Source organism: Portunus trituberculatus, chromosome 41 (assembly GCF_017591435.1).
Source record: "Portunus trituberculatus isolate SZX2019 chromosome 41, ASM1759143v1, whole genome shotgun sequence".
Classification (NCBI taxonomy): domain Eukaryota; kingdom Metazoa; phylum Arthropoda; class Malacostraca; order Decapoda; family Portunidae; genus Portunus; species Portunus trituberculatus.
This window is the reverse complement of record NC_059295.1, coordinates 40,750,359-40,772,856: the sequence shown is the minus strand read 5'-3', so window position 1 is coordinate 40,772,856 and position 22,498 is coordinate 40,750,359. Positions and strand designations below refer to the sequence as shown.

The 22,498-nt window shown below is 38.5% G+C and overlaps 1 protein-coding gene across 4 annotated transcripts in view; it reads left to right on the top strand.

The window, feature by feature from the left end:
• LOC123516438 (mitochondrial potassium channel ATP-binding subunit-like) overlaps window positions 1-22,498 on the top strand; it is a 103,720-nt gene that overhangs the window by 27,667 nt on the left and 53,555 nt on the right. For all 4 annotated transcript variants that reach the window (XM_045275719.1, XM_045275717.1, XM_045275720.1 and 1 more), the window contains 4 exons: window positions 4,126-4,266; window positions 4,387-4,545; window positions 6,259-6,462; window positions 7,664-7,783. In XM_045275719.1, coding sequence (XP_045131654.1) covers window positions 4,126-4,266; window positions 4,387-4,545; window positions 6,259-6,462; window positions 7,664-7,783 — 624 coding nt within the window. The remainder of the gene's footprint in view (window positions 1-4,125; window positions 4,267-4,386; window positions 4,546-6,258; window positions 6,463-7,663; window positions 7,784-22,498) is intronic.

Genomic DNA, 22,498 nt, shown 5'->3' with positions numbered 1-22,498 from the left:
TTTCTACATTAACTTCTGCAACATTCGCTGTCTTAGATCTAATTTTCAATCTGTGGAACACCACCTCTCCTCTAGTAAACCTCATCTTCTTTTCCTCACCGAAACACAGCTGTCTGAGGCAACTGACAGTAGCCCCTTCTCTGTTCCCTCCTACTTTCTCTATTCTCATTTTCATTCCAAAGCTGGATGTTGCGTCTATGTACGCAACGACTTAACTTGCTCTCGTGCCCACGGTCTTGAGTCTCCCGAATTTTCCACCATCTGGCTACGACTTAACAGTCACTCTCAATTTAAATTCATCTGTACTATTTATCTCTCCATTTACTCTTCTGACTATAGTAAATTCTTCGACTACTTAACTTCTAAAGTGGAGCACATTTTGTCCCTCTACCTTTTTGCTGAGATTTCCATTCTTGGAGATTTCAATGTTCACCACCAGCTTTGGCTTTCCTCTCCCTTCACTGACCACCCTGGTGAACTAGACTTCAGCTTTGCTATACTCCATGACCTAGAGCAACTGGTGCAACACCCTACTTGTATTCCTGACTTGTCTTGGAGACACACCCAACATTCTTGATCTTTTCCTCACCTCTAACCCTTCTGCTTATGCTGTCACCCTTTCATCTCCGTTGGGCTCCTCCGATCACAATCTCATTTCTGTATCTTGTCCTATTTCTCCAATCCCTCCGCAGGATCCCCGAAAGCGAAGGTGCCTCTGGCGTTTTGCCTCTGCCAGTTGGGGGTACCTGAGGAGGTATTATACTGATTTTCCTTGGAATGATTACTGCTTCCATGTCAGAGACCCATTTCTTTGTGCTGAATGCATAACAGAGGTGTTAGTGTCTGGCATGGAGGCGTACATTCCTCATTCTTTTTCTCAACCTAATACCTTCTAAACCCTAGTTTAACTCAGCCTGTTCTCGTGCTATACATGATAGAGGGGTTGCCCACAAAAGGTACTTGAGCCTTCCATCTCCTGAATCTCATGCACTTTATATCTCTTCCTGGAATCATGCCAAGTCTGTTCTTCAACTTGCCAAACACTCTTTCATAAATAGAAAATGTCAAAATCTTTCAAACTCAAACTCTCCTCGTGACTTCTGGCATCTAGCCAAAAACATCTGAAACAACTTCACTTCTTCATCTTTCCCTCCTTTATTTCATCCACCACTGCCATCTCTTCTGTCTCTAAAGCTGAACTCTTTTTTCAAATCTTTGCTCACAACTCCACCTTGGACGATTCTGGGCTTGTCCCTTCCTTTCCTCCTCCCTCTGACTATTTCATGTCTACAATCAAAATTCTTCGTAATGATGTTTTCCATGCCCTTGCTGGCCTAAACCCTCGGAAGGCTTATGGACCTGATGGGGTCCCTCCTATTGTTCTCAAAAACTGTGCTTCCATGCTTGCACCTTGCCTGGCCAAACTCTTCCAACTTTGTCTATCGACTTCTACCTTTCCTTCCTGCTGGAAGTTCGCCTACATTCAGCCTGTTCCTAAAAAGGGTGACCTCAAACTACCGTCCTATAGCTTTAATCTCCTGCTTGTCTAAAGTTTTTTTAATATATCCTGAATAGGAAGATTCTTAATCATCTGTCACTTCACAATCTTCTGTCTGATCGCCAGTATGGCTTCCGTCAAGGTCGCTCTACTGGTGATCTTCTGGCTTTCCTTACTGAGTCTTGGTCATCCTCTTTTAGAGATTTCGGTGAAACTTTTGCTGTAGTGTTAGACATATCAAAAGCTTTTGATAGAGTCTGGCATAAAGCTTTGATTTCAAAACTGCCCTCCTATAGCTTCTATCCTTCTCTCTGCAACTTTATCTCAAGTTTCCTTTCCGACCGCTCTATTGCTGCTGTGGTAGACGGCTACTGTTCTTCTCCTAAACCTATTAATAGTGGTGTTCCTCAAGGTTCTGTCCTGTCACCCACTCTTTCTATTATTCATTAATGACCTTCTTAACCAAACTTCTTGCCCTATCCACTCCTACGGTGATGATACCACCCTACATCTTTCCACGTTCTTTCAGAGCCGTCTAACCCTTCAGGAAGTCAACAGATCATGCGGGGACGCCACAGAATGCCTGACTTCCGATCTTTCTAAGATTTCCGATTGGGGCAGAGAAAATCTAGTAGTTTTCAATGCCTCAAAAACTCAATTCCTCCATCTATCAACTCGACACAACCTTCCAGACAACTATCCCCTCTTCTTCAATGACACTCAACTGTCTCCCTCTTCCACAATGAATATCCTCGGTCTGTCCTTTGCTCATAATCTTAACTGGAAACTTCACATCTCATCTCTTGCTAAAACAGCTTCTATGAAGTTAGGTGTTCTGAGGCATCTCCGCCAGTTTTTCTCACCCCTCCAACTGCTTACTCTGTATAAGGGCCTTATCCGTCCCTGTATGGAGTACTCTTCGCATGTTTGGGGGGGTTCCAGTCACACAGCTTTGCTTGATAGGGTGGAATTGAAAGCTCTTCGTCTCATCAACTCCCCTCCTCTCACTAACTGTCTTCAGTCTCTTTCTCACCGCCGAAATGTTGCATCCCTTTCTATCTTTTATCGCTATTTTCATGGTAACTGTTCTACTGATCTTGCTAACTGCATGCCTCCCCTTCTTCTGCAGCCTCGCTGCACAAGGCTTTCTTCTTCCTCTCATCTCTATTCTGTCCACCTCTCTAATGCAAGAGTTAACCAGTACTCTCAATCATTCATCCCTTTCACTGGTAAACTCTGGAACTCCCTTCCTGCATCTGTATTTCTGAATTCCTACAACTTGTCTTCTTTTAAGAGGGAGGTATCGAGGCATTTGCTCCCCTAATTCTGGCTGACAGTTTTGGCACTTTTTGCACTTTTTAGAGAGCCAGCACTCAAGTGGGCTTTTTTTAACTTTCTTATATTTTGCCCTTGGCTGGCCCTCTTCCCTATGTAAAAAAAAAAAAAAAAAAAAAAACAAGTTTTGTATGTGGTACAATGATGCGCCCTTTGTTTACATTCCACAGGTTGCCAGTTAGCGTATTTCCCTCTCCACTCTCCCTCCCTGCATAAATTTAAGATCATCAACATTATAAAGTTACTTACATACCTACATTAGTGTACATTATAATGACTTAGTCTTAAATTAAACTGCTTAAATGTTTATCTTCATAATTTTTACTTTCATTAAACTTTTACTGTAGTATGATGCACTCTCGCTTTGTTTACTCTCAATGGAAGCTCAAGTCAGGAGTTAAACTTGTTATAATTGCTTCACTTAACGAAAAATTCGAAGGTTTTTTTAGGAACGTAACCCCTTCGTTAAGCGGGGTTGCCTGTATCTGAGTTCGCATTTTATTGACATGAAAGTGCAAAAGTTCCTGCTTTTACATGAAATTCAAATGCCCGAAAGGAGAGAGAGAGAGCGTGCGCACGCTGTGTTATGGGAACATGGGGGATATTTCTTAGCGGTGGGTTCTGCCATGGGTTGGGAAGAATTTTTTGATATGCAATAACTTTGCTCGCGTAGGTCATAACATGTTGAAAACTAGATCATTGTACTCAGAATAACACAAAGAAATATGCTTTTATAAGGAAAAGATATTTTTTGAATTTTTGAAAAGTGTGATTTTTTCCTGTAACAGATGGAAAGTAAATCAGCTCCCCGTACTTTAAGGGATCAAGTTTCTCAGTAATATTGCATGCCAGTTTGACATTTTTTCTTTTTACCAAAGGAACAAATTTTTTTTTTATTTGACTGAGTAGTATTATGTTCCAGTACTGTTAGATATGAAATAATACAGCAATTGTAAGCCCTTATGCTCTCAGAATACAGCTTTCTATACTCTCTGATACTTTTATATTTGTCATAATTATTTTAGGCCTTTATGATTCCAATGCATCACACATTCATTGAACAAATTTTTGGAACAGTACCTTCATTTATGATTGTGTTCATCAAGTCCATTATAATTTTAGTTGTTACATCACCAGATGTTTAAGAATATTATTAATTATTCTAGATTCCACATCTTCCAGCTACTATCCTACTGGTATGTTTATTTAGAAGTTTTATTTCCTATCTAACACTATGAAAAAAATTTTGGATTTTGTTTTGACAGTGACAATGATATATTTATTCTTGACAGATTATTGGGTGTGGAATCTCCTTGTACATGATCTCACCCCAGCTGGCTGGTCTAACTGGAGTGTTTGTACCTGTAGTTATTGGAGTTGGCACTGCACTTGGCTCTCTACTTCGCTCTTTGTCGCGGGAAGCTCAGCATCAGGCAGGTGTCAGAGTGATAGAGAAAGAAATTGTTTCTAAGGGTATTTATGACATATTGTTTTTTAAATCCTTCTTCATTTCTTCAGCAGGTTGTCAGTTCTGATATATTTTTTTGTTTCAGGTTGCTCGTGCCACTGCAGTAGCTGATGAATGCCTGGCTAACATGCGGACAGTCCGAGCTTTTGCCATGGAAGACAGTGAGAAAAATTTATTCACTCAAGAATTAGATAAATCAAGGCAGCTAAATGAGGCTCTTGGCATGGGCATTGGTATCTTTCAGGTTTGTTTGGGTTTGAGAGATCTTGTTTATAAGAGAAACATTAAGTCAGTACTAATCAATCTTTGAGACTAGATGGCAGCTTGCCTAGCCAGAATATACTGATAAGTTTTTTTTAGTTTTATAGATCTATCGTTAGGATATAATCCTATGTGATTCTTGATCTGCTCCCTGATAAATTATGTACCCTCCACATTTCTTTTTTTATGTATTTAATCTTTTATTTTTTTATTTGATCTGCCAGCTTACTGATGGTGTCATTCCTAAGTTTGCTTTTTGATTCTTCACTTGTTGAGCCATCTCATTGGGACTTAGCATATCCACCCACCATGTAGAAAAAATATCTGGAGGATATGTATTGTATATTCAGAAAAAGAATATTGAGAATTACTGAACAGATTGCTTACAATTTACTGGATATTGTAGGCATAAGAGTAAAATTCCATGAAAATCATTGTATATGCAGTAGGGTAAAGAATATACAGGCAACCCCTGCTTAACGAAGGTTCACACAAGGAAATTTCGCTACAACGAAGGTGTCCTTTTACTACCATCTGCTCGTTTAACGAACACCAAACTCGCTTTAACGAAATTTTATCCGGGTAATTTTTTCCAAGTTTGAAAGCCCCGCCATATCACGCAAGCCGACAGGCTTTTGAATACACCAGCGCCTCTCGTGAACAACACGCACACCACTCACTACCCTTGTTCAAAACAATAGCAGCGTCAGCAGCAGCTCGTCTTCCCTCACTCTACATGCCACCAAAATGCCCTGCAATGTCACCTAGCATTGCTAAGAAGACCGGAAAGCCTCTTACTCTCGAAGTGAAGCTGGATATTATTCACAGACACGAGAGAGGAGAAAACTAATAGCATTGCTTCCCACCATGGTTTGACTACATCCATTTACTGTCTACCATTTTCAAGTCAGCAGACTCTATTAAGAAGGCTGGTGAGATCATATCTTCCTTGCAAGCTAAAAGAACCATCTGAACTCATGATTCTGCAATGGATAAAATGGAAAGCCTTGTGGAAATGTGGTATATAAGTTTTGTATGCGGTACAATGATGCGCCCTTTGTTTACATTCCACAGGTTGCCAGCTAGCGTATTTTCCACTCCACTCTCCCTCCCTTCATAAATTTAAGATCATCAACATTATAAAGTTACTTACATACATACATTAGTGTACATTATAATGACTTAGTCTTAAATTAAACTGCTTAAATGTTTAACTTTATAATTTTTACTTTCATTAAACCTTTTACTGTACTATGATGCACTCTCGCTTTGCTTACTCTCAAGGGAAGCTCAAGTCAGGGGTTAAATTTGTTATAATTGGTTTGCTTAATGAAAATTCGCTTAACGAAGGGTTTTTAGGAACGTAACCCCTTTGTTAAGCGGGGATTGCCTGTATATAGAATTTAGTGAGTACACAAGCTTGTATTACTAAAGATTCACTCTATTCAATACAAGTTAACATGTGTGGAAAATTCTTGGTGGTTTAGGCTGTTATTATTTATTTTAGCTGGTAGTTCTACTGTAGAATATATTAAATCTATGCAATGAATGAAAAAATAACTGAAGTGTTTAATCAGATGTAAAGTAGACAAATTGCTCTTTGAGGGTGTTGAATATACAAGTTTTTAAGAAAAATGTTGATGGTTGAAAAGAAAATGTTTAGTTTGGACTTTGATTACATCTTCCATTGTTACAGGCAGGTTCAAACTTGTTCCTGAATGGTATAGTCTTGGGATGTCTATGGTGTGGAGGTCAGCTCATGGCTACTAGTCAGCTGCAGCCTGGTGACCTCATGTCCTTTTTGGTTGCTGCTCAAACAATACAGAAGTCCCTAGCCCAGCTGGGCATCATGTTTGGCACATATGTGAGGGGCATCAGTGCTGGAGCAAGGGTCTTTGAGGTAAGATGTGTGCCATTGTCATAGAAGCATACTATCATTGGTATGACTGGTAGTCTTTTAACTTAACTGTCTTTTTGCTTTCCATTACCTCTGTCTTCCTGTCATGCTCAGTTCCTACTCAAAGCCATGGTAGGAGACACTTGGAACTGAAGGATAATTTTAGGGGATTAATTGATCCTACAAAAAATTATAATCATGGAAACAAAATGACTAGAAAATACAAGGGACCGCCATGGTACAGTGGAACCATGCGTGCTTTGGGATCCGAGGGGTCTCCAAGCGCACGGGTTCGAATCCTGTCCACGGTCCGAGTGTAGGTTGGGCTTTCTCACTCGGGGCAATGATTTCCTAGCGGGTGGGCTTTGAGATAGGAGGTACCCAAAAAAGTATCCCCTTTAGCCCGTAAATTTCCGTGAAAAACCCACATGGTATAAAAAGAATATATATATATATATATATATATATATATATATATATATATATATATATATATACCTTATGAAAAGATATTGATGCTTTTGAATTCACAATCATTTGAGAGGCATAGATTAATAGTAGATCTGAGAAAGGTGTTGAAGTGGTGTGAGGAATACAACAAGGGTGACAATCTCTAAATAAAATGGTAGATGAACAGAATAGACTCAATAATCAATTTGTTATTGCCATGCCAGTTGATCATATTGTTACTGCTGAGTTCAAGGAAAGCTTTAAAAGGTTAGATTGGATTCATTGATTGGAATGGTAGGTTAATGCTGTTAGGTAAGTTTTACAATACTGGCTGTCACATTTAGGCTTAGTGACTTCTTGCAGCTATTCATATTTTATGTGTTATGTTCTTATGACAATTCACCAAGTTCAATTAATGTTCAGCAATCAGGAAAGTGGGTCATTTATATTGTTATCTCTTTGTTCTGTCTGCTCATCTCCCTAATACCTTGCTTTGTATTCTACATCCACTTGTTCCCTCCTTTATTATTCAAGAACTCATTCTCTAATAACATATCATTCATACGTGTACTCCTTTACTTATCCTTCCACCTTCCTTGTGTTGGACCTTCATTCTATTTCTGTTGGTTTGATAATAATATTTCATATTATGTAAGTGTTCTTATTTAAACACAAGCTGTGTCATAATAATGCCTTTGCTTCTCTAAACAGTGTTTATTTTATTTCTATTTTTATTTTTCTGTCTTTTCCTCAGTATGTCAAGCTTCAGCCAACGATACCAATGAAAGGTGGGAAGATAATTCCCTATCACACTTTGATGGGCAACATTGAATTCAGAAATGTGTCATTTGCATATCCTACACGATCTGACCAGGTATTTGTCAAGCATTTATAGTGTGTGTTTGTTTTACATTATTTGGATATTTTTTTGTGTATGTATAAGATTATTTAATTAAGAGATGTGATGCACTCAGAGAAGTTAAAAATGATCAAGTAAAGTTATGCTTTACTAATTTTTTTTTTATGCAAGAGAGGAATCTGGCCAAGGGCAACTAAAAAATGAAAATAAAAAAGGCCCGCTGGATTGCCAGTTCCCTTAAAGATAATAACAGTTATCCAAAAGTCAGGGACAAATGCTTGAAACCTCCCTCTTAAAGGAAGTCAAGTCCTAGGAAGATGGAAAAACAGAGGCAGGCAGGGAGTTCCAGAGTTTCCCAGAGAAAGGTATAAATGATTGAGAGTACTGGATAACTCTTGTTTTAGAAAGTTGGACAGAACAGAGTTGAGAGAAAGAAGAAAGCCTTGTGCAGTGAGGCTACAAGAAAAAAAGTTAGCAAGATCAAAAGAGCAGTTGGCATGAAAATAGAGATAAAAGATAGCAAGAGATGCAAAATATTCCAGTGGTGAGAAAGAGGCTGAAGACTATTCAGTCAGAGGAGGGGAGTTTATGAGACAAAAAGCTTTTGATTCCATCCTATCTAACAAAACTGTGTGAGCGGAACCCCCCCATCCCAAATATGCAAATAGTATTCCATACAAGGATGGGTAAAGCCCTTATACAAAGTTACCAGTTGGAGGGGCGAGAAAAACTGGCAGAGACGCCTTAGAACGCCTAACTTCATAGAAGCTGTTTTTAACAAGAGATGAGATGTGAAGTTTCCCATTTAGATTATGAGTAAAGGACAGACCGAGGATATTCAGTGTAGAAGATGGGGCCAGCTGAGTGTTATTGAAAAAGAGGGGATAGTTGTCTGGAAGGTTGTGGTGAATTGATAGATGGAGGAACTGAGTTTTTGAGGCATTGAACACTACTAAATTTTCTCTGCCCCAATCAGATATCTTAGAAAGATCAGAAGTCAGGTGTTTTATGGTGCCCCTGTGTGATCTGTTGACTTCCTGAAGGGTTGGTCATCTCTGAAAAGATGTGGAAAAGTGTAGGGTGGTATCATCAGTGTTAGGAGTAGATAGGGCAAGAAATTTGGTTAAGATCATTAATGAATAGTAGAAAGAGAGTGGGTGACAGGACTCTGAGGAAAACCACTGTTAATGAATAGATTTAAGAGAAGAACAGTGGCCATCTACCATGGCTGCAATAGAATAGTTAGAGGCAAAACTTGAAATAAAGTTGCAGAGATAAGAATAGAAATTGTATAAGGGCAATTTTGAAACCAAAGCTTTGTGCCAGATTCTATCAAGAGCTTTTGATATGTCTAAAGCAATAGCAAAAGTTTCACTAAATCTGTAAAAGAGGATGACCATGACTCAGTAAGGAAAGCCAGATCACCACTAGAGCAGCCTTGATGGAAGCCACACTGGCAATCAGACAGAAGATTGTGAAGTTACAGATGTTTGAGAATCATCCTATTGAAGATAGATTAAAAACTTTAGACAAGCAAGAAATCTAAGTTATAAGGCAGTAGTTTGAGGGATTAGAACAGTCATCCTTTTAAGGAACAGGCTGAATGTAGGCAAACTTCCAGGATGAAGGAAAGGTAGAAGTAGATAGACATATTTGAAAGAGTTTGGACTGGTAAGGTGCAAGCATGGAAGCAAAGTTTTTAAGAACAATAGGAGGGACCCCATCAGGTCCATAAGCCTTCTGAGGGCTTAGGCCAACGAGGGCATGGAAATCATCGTTACAAAGAACTTTAATTGAAGGCATGAAATAGTCAGACGGAGAAGGAGAGGAAGGGACAAGCCCAGAATCATCCAAGGTGGAGTTGTTAGCAAAGGTTTGAGAGAAGAGTTCAGCTTTATAGACAGAAGAAATGGCAGTGGTGCCATCAGGATGAAATAAAGGTGGAGTTGTTAGCAAAGGTTTGAGAGAAGAGTTCAGCTTTAGAGACAGAAGAAATGGCAGTGGTGCCATCAGGATGAAATAAAGGAGGGAAAGATGAAGAAGTGAAGTTATTGGATATGTTTTTTGGCTAGATGCCAGAAGTCATGAGGGGAGATTGAGTTTGAAAAATTTTGACATTTTCTATTTATGAAGGAGTGTTTGGCAAGTTGAAAAACAGACTTGGCATGATTCCGAGCAGAAATATAAAGTGCGTGAGATTCAGGAGATGGAAGGCTCAAGTACCTTTTGTGGGCAACCTCTTTATCATGTGTAGCATGAGAACAGGCTGTTAAACCAAGGTTTAGAAGGTTTAGGGTGAGAAAAAGAGTGAGGAATGTATGCCTCCATGCCAGACATTATCACCTCTATTATGTGTTCAACACACAGAAATGGGTCTCTGACACAGAAACAGTGATCATTCCAGAGAAAAAAATCAGCATAATGCCTCCTCAGGTGCCCCCAGTTAGCTGAGGCAAAATGCCAGAGACACTTCTGCTTATGATGGCACCAAAGAGGCTTATTAGTGGTGAAAATAAGGAATCTGGTTAGAGTGCAAGTGTTAGTGAGCCACAGCCCTCCACTAGTGGATTCACTGGAATCCCACCAGGAGAAACTTTACAAAGACATTTTCATGGATGTTGGTGACTCATCCTCCAGCAACCTCCCTCCTCCTCCCCACTCTTCTCCCCTCCTCTTCTAATTTATCCATCACCAGCCTTCACTTACGGTATGTACAAATCAAAATTGTACAAAAAAAAAGATACATTGAAATTTTTATAAACTTGAGGTTTTGCTAAGATTAAACGAATTACCTGATTTATAGGTATCAATAGACAAACTTTTTGATATTCAAACAGCCATTTGGAAAGAATTACGTTCGAGTATTGAGTCTCCACTGTACCTCGACTTATGAATTTAATTTGTTCCCGATCTGGGCTCGTAACATGAAAAATTCATAAGTCAAAGCAATATTTTCCATAAGAAATAACTAAGAACCCATTAATTCTCTCCAATCCTCCAAAAACTCACACAAACCTGCCTAAATAACATTGTAATGTCTATAATAATTAATATAATAACTTGCAGATTTGACAAATACATTAATAAATGTAAATATTGATGTAGTAAATGATGAAATAAACCAAAGAGGCCTTGAACGCATCAGCCTGCTCGGTGGAATTCTCACCCTCCTGCTCAACTTCCACTCTGCGCAAGTCACTAAAAATGGCGCTGGCTTTCTCACAAACAATTGTTTCAGTAATCATGTCACCTGCTATTTCCTTTTCTTTTATCCACAATAACAAGCCTACAACTAGGTAAATACAACTAGGTAAATACACATACACACACACTGAGAATAACTGAATGTGAAAAGATCAGTGGAATAAACCAAGAATTAAAAGAGGGGATTTTAGAAATATGGAAGGAAATGACGCTCTAAATACCACATATATACCAGAACTTGCAGGATAAAGTGCAGCAAGGGGTTACAGACAGGATAGAAGGTAGTCTAGATGAAAACAAATTGAAAGAACTAAGAAATGAATGGAAACAAGAACAAGAGGAGGAAAAAGTCAAATTTTCAAGTGGTAAAGAGACAAATTCAGAACACAAAAGTTGCTGTAATCGAGGTTATCAAAGAAAAGGAAAGCATGGTGAGGGATGCAGTGGACAAGAAAAAAAGCTTCGTGATCTACGGGATGAGAGAAAAGAAAAATCAAAATAAATTCACAAGAGAACGTGAAGAAAGGGAAATGGCCAAAACGGCTATCAAAAGGGTACAAGACAGCACACAAGAATTTGACCAGGAGGTGTAGGAAGTGGTTAGGCTGGGAAGGTACACTGAAGTGGGTAAGAGACCAATGAAGGTGAAAATGAGATCTCAAGTGGCTGTAGAAGAAATAATAGCTAGAAAAGGGAAGTTAGTCGATGATGTTGATCACAAGGAAATATGGATTAAAAAAGATATGAACTTAGAGGAAAGGGAAAAGGAGAAAGTGCTAAGAAGTGAGGCTAAGGAAAAAAACAAGAAAAGGACAGAGATAGAGAAGAAGAATTTTTACTGGAGGGTTCTGGATATGAGACTAAAGTAGTGGTACTTAAGGAAAAAAGAGGAGGTCGTGGAGGAGGCAATAAATTAAGAGTGACTTATACTAACATAAATGGTTTGTTATCAAGTATATTGGAAGTTCGGGAATATTTGAAAAGAAAAAGCCAGATGTAATGTGTATCGTTGAAACAAAACGGAAGAATGAGATACATGTCTACTTTAAAGAGGAAGGATATAATACCTGGAGGAGGGACAGAAAGGATAAAGGGGGAGGAGGAGTGCTAATAATGAATCGTGATAACATTTGAGCGGAGGATATGCAATATGGAGAGGACAAAGTGGAAGTAATGGGAGTAACAATCAGAACAGAAGATTTGAAGAAAAGAAAAATTATAGTCACTTATGTTCCACCAAAGACTAATACATGGGGATCAGAAGAGCATAAAGATATGCAAAGAGAGACGATAAAGTATCTAGATAACATGTTAAGGAGAGATAGAAGAATACTCTTAGTTGGAGACTTCAACTGTAAAAAAATAAACTGGGGAGAGATGGAAGTAATGGACAATGCTGGGCAGTGGAGCGAGAAAGTGTTACCGATGGCTATGGTTAATACAATGGACCAGTGGGTAGAAGAGTCAACAAAATACATGGGGGAGAGGAACCATCGTTACTTGACCTAGTCTTCACAAAAAAAATGGAGTCCCCTCCAATCATACAATACCTTAGTCCAATGGGGAAAAGTGATCATGTGACATTAGAGGTGCAAATGCAGGAGGAAGATGAGATAAGATACAGAGAGGAGAGAGATTAAATTATGCAAGAGCAGATTTTGAAAAACTAAGGAGTTATTTTGCTGATATTGAATGGAGTAATATTATGAGCAGGAAGACTGTACAAGAAAAATATGACATTCTTACAGGAATACAATGAAGGAGTAAAAAAAGTTTGTTCCTGTTTATAGAGTTCAGAAAAAAATACATGCTTGGTACAATGCTAGATGTATACAAGCAAAAAAGGCAAAGGATAAAGCATGGAAGAAACTTTTAAAGCAGGGAAATGACTATAATAGTTGGCAGTACAAAGGTACTAGAAATGAATATATTAGAGTAAGGAGAGAGGAAGAAAGAAAGTTTGAGAAAGATGTAGTGGATAAAAGCAAGGATGAACCCAAACTTTTCTACAAGTTTATAAATGGCAAAATAAAGAATAAGGAAAGAATTGAAAAAATAGTTAAAGAAGGAAAGACATACCAAACAGGAAGAAATGTGTGAAATAATGAATGAGAGCTTCAAAACGGTTTTCATTGAAGAAGATGACTTCACAGAATCTATTAGGACATTGAATTGCCTAGGATTACAGGAAATTGCAGTTCATAAAGAGGATATTGGAAGATTACTGGACAAATTGGAAGTCAGGAAAGCAATGGGACCAGATGGTGTATCAGGCTGGGTTTTAAAAGAATGTAAAGAGCAATTACTGGAGCCAATTTGGGAAATAATTAAAAGTTCAATAAATGAAGGGAAAGTTCCACTAGAGTGGAAGAGAGCCAACATAATACCGATATTTAACCCGCTAAGACCGATGGCTGCAAAATTTGCACCCTCCCATTACCGCAAATATCATAAAAAAAATCAACTCTTATAAATTACTCTGGAAAAAAATCTGCTGTTAGTAGACATGACAATGCATCATCCTACAAGTTTTTATTGCTCTACTCACTATGGTTGTCTCAGAATAATAACCGATAATTGGAGAAGATTGTGGTAGCGGCAACTCGGGAGGTGCTTTTATGTGTATTCTTACATAATGTAAGGCACTGCTCATGTTTTTATGTGTTTTCACATGATTTTCATGTTTTCACTCATATTGGCTGATTATAGTTACGTATGTTTTTATCAAGCGTGGGTGACGATGTTGTCACAATAGCGGGGTTGGGATCTACCTCCAACCTGTGCACTTTGCGTCTTGTCCCGCCTTGTCTATCACTTTTATCACTAAACTTTAGCTTCCTCTTAGCACCAGTAGCCATAGTTGTAAATAATAGTTCCTTAAATAAGTAAATACGTAAATACGTAAATAATTATCACCGTGACACGACGCTCACGCACCTCACAGAAAATTGCGGGAGACTAGCTGGCTAGAGCGGTGTGCTTCCTGGGAGCCGACAGTACTACCATAGGCCTACGTCATGACCAAATATAGCAGCGCTACCAATGCTAGCGCGGTTTTTATTAGCGCTCAAAGTAGCTGCCCCATTTAAGGACTGTCGGAAGTGTGCTATGCAGCCGTATTTAAGGCCTGTCGGACTTTATGGGTTAAAGGAGGAAAGGCAACTAAACCACTAAACTACAGACCAGTGTCACTTACAAGTGTCGTAGGGAAGTTATGTGAAATAATTATCAAAGAGAAATTTGTTAAATTTCTAGAAGAGGAGCAAGTCTTACCGAACAGACAGTTCGGGTTCAGGACAAGGCGGTCATGTATATCAAACTTATTAAGCTTCTACTCCAGGGTTATTGCAGGACTTTAAAGCAGAGATAGATTGGTAGACACAGTATACCTGGACAATTAAAAAGGCATTTGATAAAGTCCCTCACGGAAGACTTCTTTGGAAACTAGAGAATATAGGAGGACTGCATGGAACCTTGCTTGAATGGACAAGAGATTATTTGAAGGATAGAGAAATGAGAACTGTGATCAGAGATACATACTCATCTTAGAGTAAAGTAACCAGCAGGGTGCCACAAGGGTCAGTATTAGCCCCATTATGTTTCAAGTTTATGTAAACGACATTCACATTGGAGTAAACAGCTATATGAATTTATTCGCTGATGATGCAAAGTTGCTAAAAGTTATCAAAACCAGAGAGAACTGTATACTGCTACAGGAAGATTTACATAAGATCTATGAATGGAGCAAGAAGTGGAATTGGGAGTTTAATGCCAAGAAATGTCACATAATGGAACTAGGAAAGAGTAAGAGAAGACCAGTATGGAACTATTTGATGGGAGAGGAGCAAATAACTAAGACTAAAGAGGAAAAGGTCTTGGAGTGATCATACAAGAAAATCTGAGCCCTGATAAACACATAAATAAGATATTTGGACTATCATATAGGATGTTGACTAATATAAGAGTGGCATTTCATTACATGGATAAAGATATGATGAAAAAAATCATCACAAGCATAATACACCCAAGGCTGGAATATGCAGCAGTGGTATGGTCTCCGAGTTCTAAAAAAAGATATAAGAAAACTGGAAAGGATACAGAAGATTGCTACAAAGATGGTGCCGGAATTAAAGGCCCTCACATATGAAGAATGACTGAAGGAAATGGGATTGCCAACCTTATAAGATAGAAGAGAACGAGGGGACCTAATAACAATGTATAAGATAGTAAATTATATTGAAAAGATAGAGAAAGAAGACCTGGTGCTGTTGGCAGAAGAGGATGGAAGAACAAGAGGACATGAAAAGAAGATCAGGATGCGGCAGTGTGTGAAGGATGTTGGAAAACACAGAACGTTGGAAAAATGGAATGCATTGGATAATGGAATTGTTGCAGCACCTAGTGTGCATAACTTTAGAGAAAAATTAGATAAATAGAGACATGGAGACAGGACACTATGAGCCCCGCTCGAACCCTGTACAATACAACTAGGTAAATACACACACACACACAGCCACACCACCGCTGAGTCCTGCAGACAGCTTGTCTTCAACTGAGGACGAGGGAAAAGGAGCAATTACCTATAGTGTTTACAGGGTCTGGGTATCTCTATAGGATGTAATTAGTGTCCTGTCGGTGTCCTGCTCTGGATAAGTGCAGAAAATAGTCCATTTTCAAATGAAAATGGAAAATAGTCCCTAACTGGAGAGTGTTGGCAATGTTTTTGTTTTGGGTGAAACAGCTGGCGGTAACATGACGTCGACACCTAGAAGCAGGAGAGATTTTGAGGGATTTGTGACCACTCTAAGTGGATTAAACAAGTTGAACATGGATTCAAGAATTCAAGCCTTAGAGAGTAAGTTTGTCAATATTAGATCTATAGAAGAGAAGTTAGATAGAGTTATAGCGGAGAATGATACCTTCAAAAAATAAATCTACATGCTAACGAAAGAGAACAAGGAATTACTGAAAGAGAAAGTGGAAATGGAAAAAGAAAATCAGCATCTAAGGAAACAATGTGATGAAATGAAGGCCAAACTACTTGAAATGGAAAAGAAAATATCCTAAGGTGACTTAGGGAAGGAGGAGTGCCTCAACCTAATTGATGCTAAAATGAAGGAAGTGGAACATTAAAATGAAGAAGTACAGAAGTCCTTCAAAGAGATAATGAAAAAGCAAGAAGAAGAAAATAAAGTGATTACACAGTGAAATGGTTAAGGCATTGAAGGAAAATGAGTATGTGGTGAGACATATTGCTGAAAAGAAAAAATGTGTGATGATAACAGGTTTAAGAGAGGAAACTAACAGGAATTGGCAAGATAGGAAGGATAAGGAAAATGACAGGTTAAAGTTTTTACTAAATAAGAGGAGGACGAATGCATATATGCTGAAATAGAGGAAAGTGTGAGACTAGGAAATAGTGTGGGAAGACTACGAAGTGGTGAATGGTGGTGAGTGGGCAGAGGAATTGTTAAAGGTAGCAACAAATAACTTGATGACACAGTGGGTGAGATCACCAACAAGGTGCAGGGGACAGGATGTTGCAGCAAGGTTGGATTTGGTGTTCACCAGGGGCATCTCCCTAAAAGAGGAAATTGAACATGAATGTCCCTTGGGGAAAAGCAACCATGATGTCCTAAGATTTGAGCTGGATATGGAATTAAGTATGGAAAAGAGTGTGGAGTACAAGGAGGAAAAATTAAATTATGTCAGGGCAAATTACAATCATATAAGAGAGTTCTTTAATGAAATCGACTGGTCTGTGGTGTACCAGGAAGTGGATATGCAATTGAAATATGAAAAATTTATGGCTTTATATAACTGTGCTGTGAAGAAGTTTGTGCCATATCATAGAATGAGGACTTTAAATAATAAGCAGTGGTTTAATGGAAATTGTGAAGAACTAAAAAAGAACAAAGAAAAGGCATGGAAGAAACTTAAGAAAAACAGTGAAGTATTATCAAGAGAAGTCTACAAAACAGCAAGGAATAGATATGTTAAAGTAAGGAGAACAGCACAAAAGGAATATAAACAGATAGTGGTGGAAAACTGTGATAGTGACCCCAAAATATTTTACAAATTCATAAATGGAAAATTAAATAAAAAGGGAGGCAATAGAAAAAGTAAATATTGAGGAAAAAGTATATGAGGATGCTAGATATATATCTGAAATATTTAACAACAACTTTTGCAAAGTGTTTACAAAGGAGGAGCATTTTACAGGAGAAAGGCCTACGGAAATAAAGCAAATGCACGACATCATGGTTACTAAAGAAGATATAAGGAAAATTATAAGTAACTTGGATATTAATAAATCAATGGGGCCTGATGGCATATCTGGAAGGTTGCTGAAAGAATGTAAAGATCAATTGTTGAACCCCATATTTGATATTGTGGAAACCTCCATACGAACAGGAATAGTCCCGAAAGAGTGGAAAAGAGCTGACATTGTACCTATATATAAGAATGGAAGTAGAATGGAACCGTTAAATTACAGACCAGTATATTGTGCAAGGTATGTGAAGAAGTAATTAAAGCAAAGTGGAGTGAGTATCTAGAAAGTGAAAACATCCTGAGTGAAAGGCAGTTTGGTTTCAGAAAAGGAAGATCGTGCGTATCCAATTTATTATGTTTTTATTCAAGAGTGACTGACATACTACAACATAGAGGGGGATGGGTGGATGCTATTTATCTGGACTTGAGAAAGGCCTTTGATAAAGTGCCACACAATAGATTGATGTGGAAACTAAAGAAGATTGGAGGAGTAAGTGATAAACTAGCAAAATGGATGGAAAATTACTTAGTGGGAAGAGAAATGCGAACAGTGGTGAAAGGAAAGAAGTCAGAGTGGAAAAAGGTAACCAGTGGAGTTCCACAAGGGTCAGTGCTTGGTTCCATCATGTTTTTGATTTATGTTAATGATATGCCAGTAGGAATTGACAGTTACATGAATATGTATGCGGACGATACTAAAATTATGAGGAGAGTAAAGAATGTGGAAGATTGTAACAAGTTACAGGAAGATCTTGATAAAATATATGAGTGGAGTAAAGAGTGGCAGATGGAATTTATTATAAACAAGAGCCATGTTATGAAAATGGGAAGAAGTAGATACAGACCAAACAGGGATTACAGGCTGGGTGATGAGAAGATTGAAGAGACCAATGAGGAGAAAGACTTAGGAGTAACCGTGCAAAACACTCTGTCACCGGAGAAACACATTAACAATATATTTGGGAAAACATATAATATGCTTCAAAATATTGGTCTTGCATTCCACTACCTAGATGAGGGAATGATGAAGACGATACTATGCACTTTAATAAGACCCCAGTTAGAATATGCAGCTTGTCTGGTCACCACACATGAAGAAAAAATTTGAAGAAGGTGGAAAGGGTAGAGAGGCTTGCAACAAGGATGGTACCAGAATTCAAGGAGTTAGACTATGAGGAAAGACTGAGGGATCTGGGGCTGACCACATTAGAAGAGAGAAGAACAAGGGGTGACATGATAACTATGTATAAATTGGTGAACAAGATTGACATATTGGACAGAGAATTGATAAAGGTGACCTCAAGTAATCATCTCCGAGGACATGGAAAAAAACTAATAAAAGACATCTGTTTAAATGACGTGAGAAAGTACAGTTTCCCGCATTATAGTATTGATAAGTGGAATAAACTGAGCAGTGATGTTGTTGACAGTGTGTGTCAATCAGATGAAAGAGACATATGACGGGAGTAGACAAGGAGACAGGACACAGAGAGCTTAGCTCAGGCCCTGTAATACACCAATAGGTAAATACAAATAGGTAAACACACACACACACACACACACACACACACACAAGACGCATCTGAGCAGCTCGCAGAGAAAAACTACAACAGGAGTTGGAGACTGGCCTAGACGTATGTACAGGGGGGAGGGGGCCATAGGTTCTCCTGTCTCCAAATTAAGTAAGTGTTGGATCATATATACAGAAAGAATAACAAGAGAGTGATGGAACAGAGTAGTGCAGCATGACATATGGCGGAATCAAAACATACACCATCGTGTGAAAACCAACTACATTGAAACTCCTGTTGGTCTAAGGAAACTAACTGATGATATTATGGACAAGGATTTTTTGGGATTCAGGGACGAACGAGGTAATATGAGAAGGTTAATCAACGTAGAAAGGGAATTAAGGTATACGAAGGTGGTGATGTCCAGTCTAATGGACAAACAGGACCAACTGATAACGGAAAACACAGACCTGAAATTGAGATTAAAAGAATGTGAGGTCAGTGTGATAAATCAGGGATTGAAAGAGGAGATGCAAGAAATAAAGAAACAAAATGACGTACTAAAAGCCACATGCCAAGATTATGAAAGATCCTTAAGGAGCTTGCAGGCTAAAGTGCAGGATGGGATTGTAGACAGGACAGAAGGTGGATTGGGTGATAACAAGCTGAAGGAACTAAGAATTGAATGGAAGCAGGAGCAAGAAGAGGAAAAAGTTAAATTATCTGAAGTTGTAAAGAGACAAATTCAGGAGAACAGGAAAGTCACTGTAATTGAAGTTATTAAAGAGAAAGAAGACCTGGTGCGGGATACAGCAGACAAGAAAAAAAGCTTCGTGATTTTTGGAATGAGGGACAAGAAAAATCCAAATAAATTCATGAGAGAACATGAAGAGAGAGAATTTGCCAAAACTGTTATCAAACAAGTACAAGACAGCACACAAGAACTAGACTAGGAGGTTGAAGAAGTGATCAGACTAGGAAGATACAGTGAAAGGGGTAAGAGACCAATGAAGATGATAATGAGATCCCAAGTGGCTGTAGAGGAAATTTTGGCTAGGAAAGGGAAGCTGGCCAATGATATTGAACACAAGGATATATGGATAAAAAGAGATATGAATTTAAGGAGAGGGAAAAGGAGAAAGTGCTTAGAAGTGAAGCTAAGGAAAAAAATGAGAAAAGGACAGAGATAGACAAGAAGAATTTTTACTGGAGGGTTCTGGATATGAGACTAAAGTACTGGTACCTAAGGAAGAAAGAGGAGGTCGTGGAGGAGGCAAGAAATTAAGAGTGACTTATAGTAATATAGATGGGTTGTTATCAAGCATATTGGAAGTTAGGGATTATTTGAAAGAGAAAAAGCTGGATGTAATGTGCATTTTTGAAACAAAACTAAGAGAAGGGATCCATGTCAACTTTAAAGAGGAGGGATATAATACCTGGAGGAGAGACAGAAAGGATTAAAGGGGAGGAGGAATGCTAATAATGGTTCGTGATAATATATGAGTGGAGGATGTGCAATATGGTGAGGATAAAGTAGTAGTAATAGGAGTAACAATCAAAACAGAAGATTTGAAGAAGGGAAAAATTATATGTAATTACATATGTTCCACCAAAGACTAATACATGGGGAACAGAAGAACATAAAGATGTGCAAAGAGAGGTCATAAAGAGCCTAGATAGCATTATAACAAGAGATAAAGAAAATACTTTTAGTTGGAGACTTTAACTGTAAAAAATTAAACTTAAGAGAGATGGAAGTAATGGACAATGCTGGGCAGTGGAGCGAGAAAGTGTTACAGCTGACTATGGTTAATGCAATGGACCAGTGGGTGGAGGAGTCAACAAGGTACAGGGGGAAAGAAGAACCATCGTTGCTTGACCTAGTTTTCACAAAGAAACCAAAGCCCCCTCCAATCATACAATACGTTAGTCCAATGGGGAAAAGTGATCATGTGACATTAAAAATGCAAATTCAGGAGGAAGATGAGATAAGTTACAAAGGACTATAAAGGAGAGAGATTGAATTATGCAAGACCAGATTTTGAAAAATTAAGGGTTTATTTTGCTGATATTGAGTGGAGTAGTATTATGTACATAAAGACAGTACAAGGGAAATATGACACATTCTTACAGAAATATAATGAAGTAAAAATGTTTGTACCTGTTTATAGAGTTCAGAAAAAAATACATGCTTGGTACAATACTAGATGCATACAAGCAAAAAAGGCAAAGGATAAAGCATAGAAGAAACTCATAAAGCAGGGAAATGACTATAACAGACAGCAATACAAAGATGCCAGAAATTAATTTATTAGAGTAAGGAGAGAGGAAGAAACAAACTTTGAGAAAGATGTAGTGAATAAAAGTAAAGATGAACCCAAAGTTTTTTACAAGTTTATAAACGGCAAAACAAAGAATAAGGAAACAATTGAAAAAATAATTAAAGAAGGGAAGACATAACAAACAGACAAAGAAATGTGTGAAATAATGAATGAGAGCTTCAAAACTGTGTTCACTGCAAAAGATGATTTCACAGAACCTAATAGGACATGGGATTGCCAAGGATTACAGGAGATTACAGTGCACAAAGAGGATATTGGAAGATTATTGGATAAGTTGGATGTCAGAAAAGCAATGGGGCCAGATGGTGTATCAGGCTGAGTGTTAAAAGAATGTAAAGTGCAACTACTGGATCCAATTTTGGAAATACAATAAAACCTTGCTTGACGAATGTCTCTAAGGACGAACAATTCAGGAGACAATAAAAAAAATTTGTCAATATATCGACCCAGGGGACGAACGCAGTTAAACGTCTCGTTGGCAGGCGAGCCGTTTGTGTGATAGCCAACCCGGCTATTACACAACAACAAAAGATAAGCACAAAAGAAAATAGAAACAGGAACATACAAAAAATATTACATAACATAATCTCCGTGCCACCACAATTTTCTCCTGTTTTTCCTGGGCATGGTGATGTTACCAGCGCGCTCTACTGTAGCTTCCTCGGTGTTATCCTTGCTGCTCTGGTGGCTCTCAGCGTTGCTGTCATCATCATCCTGACCATGTCCAGATACTGCAGATTGTGGCACATCCATCGCAGCTGTTTCCTCACACACCTGGCAAGGAACACCGCCCTACTGCCCGCTCCTCTCACACTGAGCATCACCTCCAAAGATCAAAGGAACTTCCTGGCCACGTACCTTTAACTTCCCTTCTTGGAAGTCCAAACTTGCTCCCACATGTGTGAGGAAGTCAATCCCCAGCAGGCAAGGGTCTTCCAAAGGCAGAGACGAAGACTGGCAATCTTTCCATGTTTCCCACGCCAATGTTCACTATAACGGGGCCTTTCATAGCTGCACTGACTTGTGACACTACACAGTTGTTGTGTAGCTCTGGCACGCTACGCACATCAAAGTCCTCTCTCATGACTGTCTTCTCGGATCTTGTCTGTCTTCCTCCTCATCCTCCTCTCCTCCATTCCATCATGCCATCAACGTCCAGTCTCTCAAGTAAATAACCTTTTCTTTTTTTATTCATTTTATTATCATTTTGAAAGCATTTAGGTAAGTAAAATAATTTAGACTTTTTATAATTATTTCGTTCATGTTATGCATACATTAAAGGTCTATTTTGAATAGGTTTTATGGACAAAAGTATGATTTTTTGGGGGGTCTGGAATGGATTAGTGGTATTTCAATACATTCTTATGGGAAATATTGATTCAGGGTACGAACAAATTGGG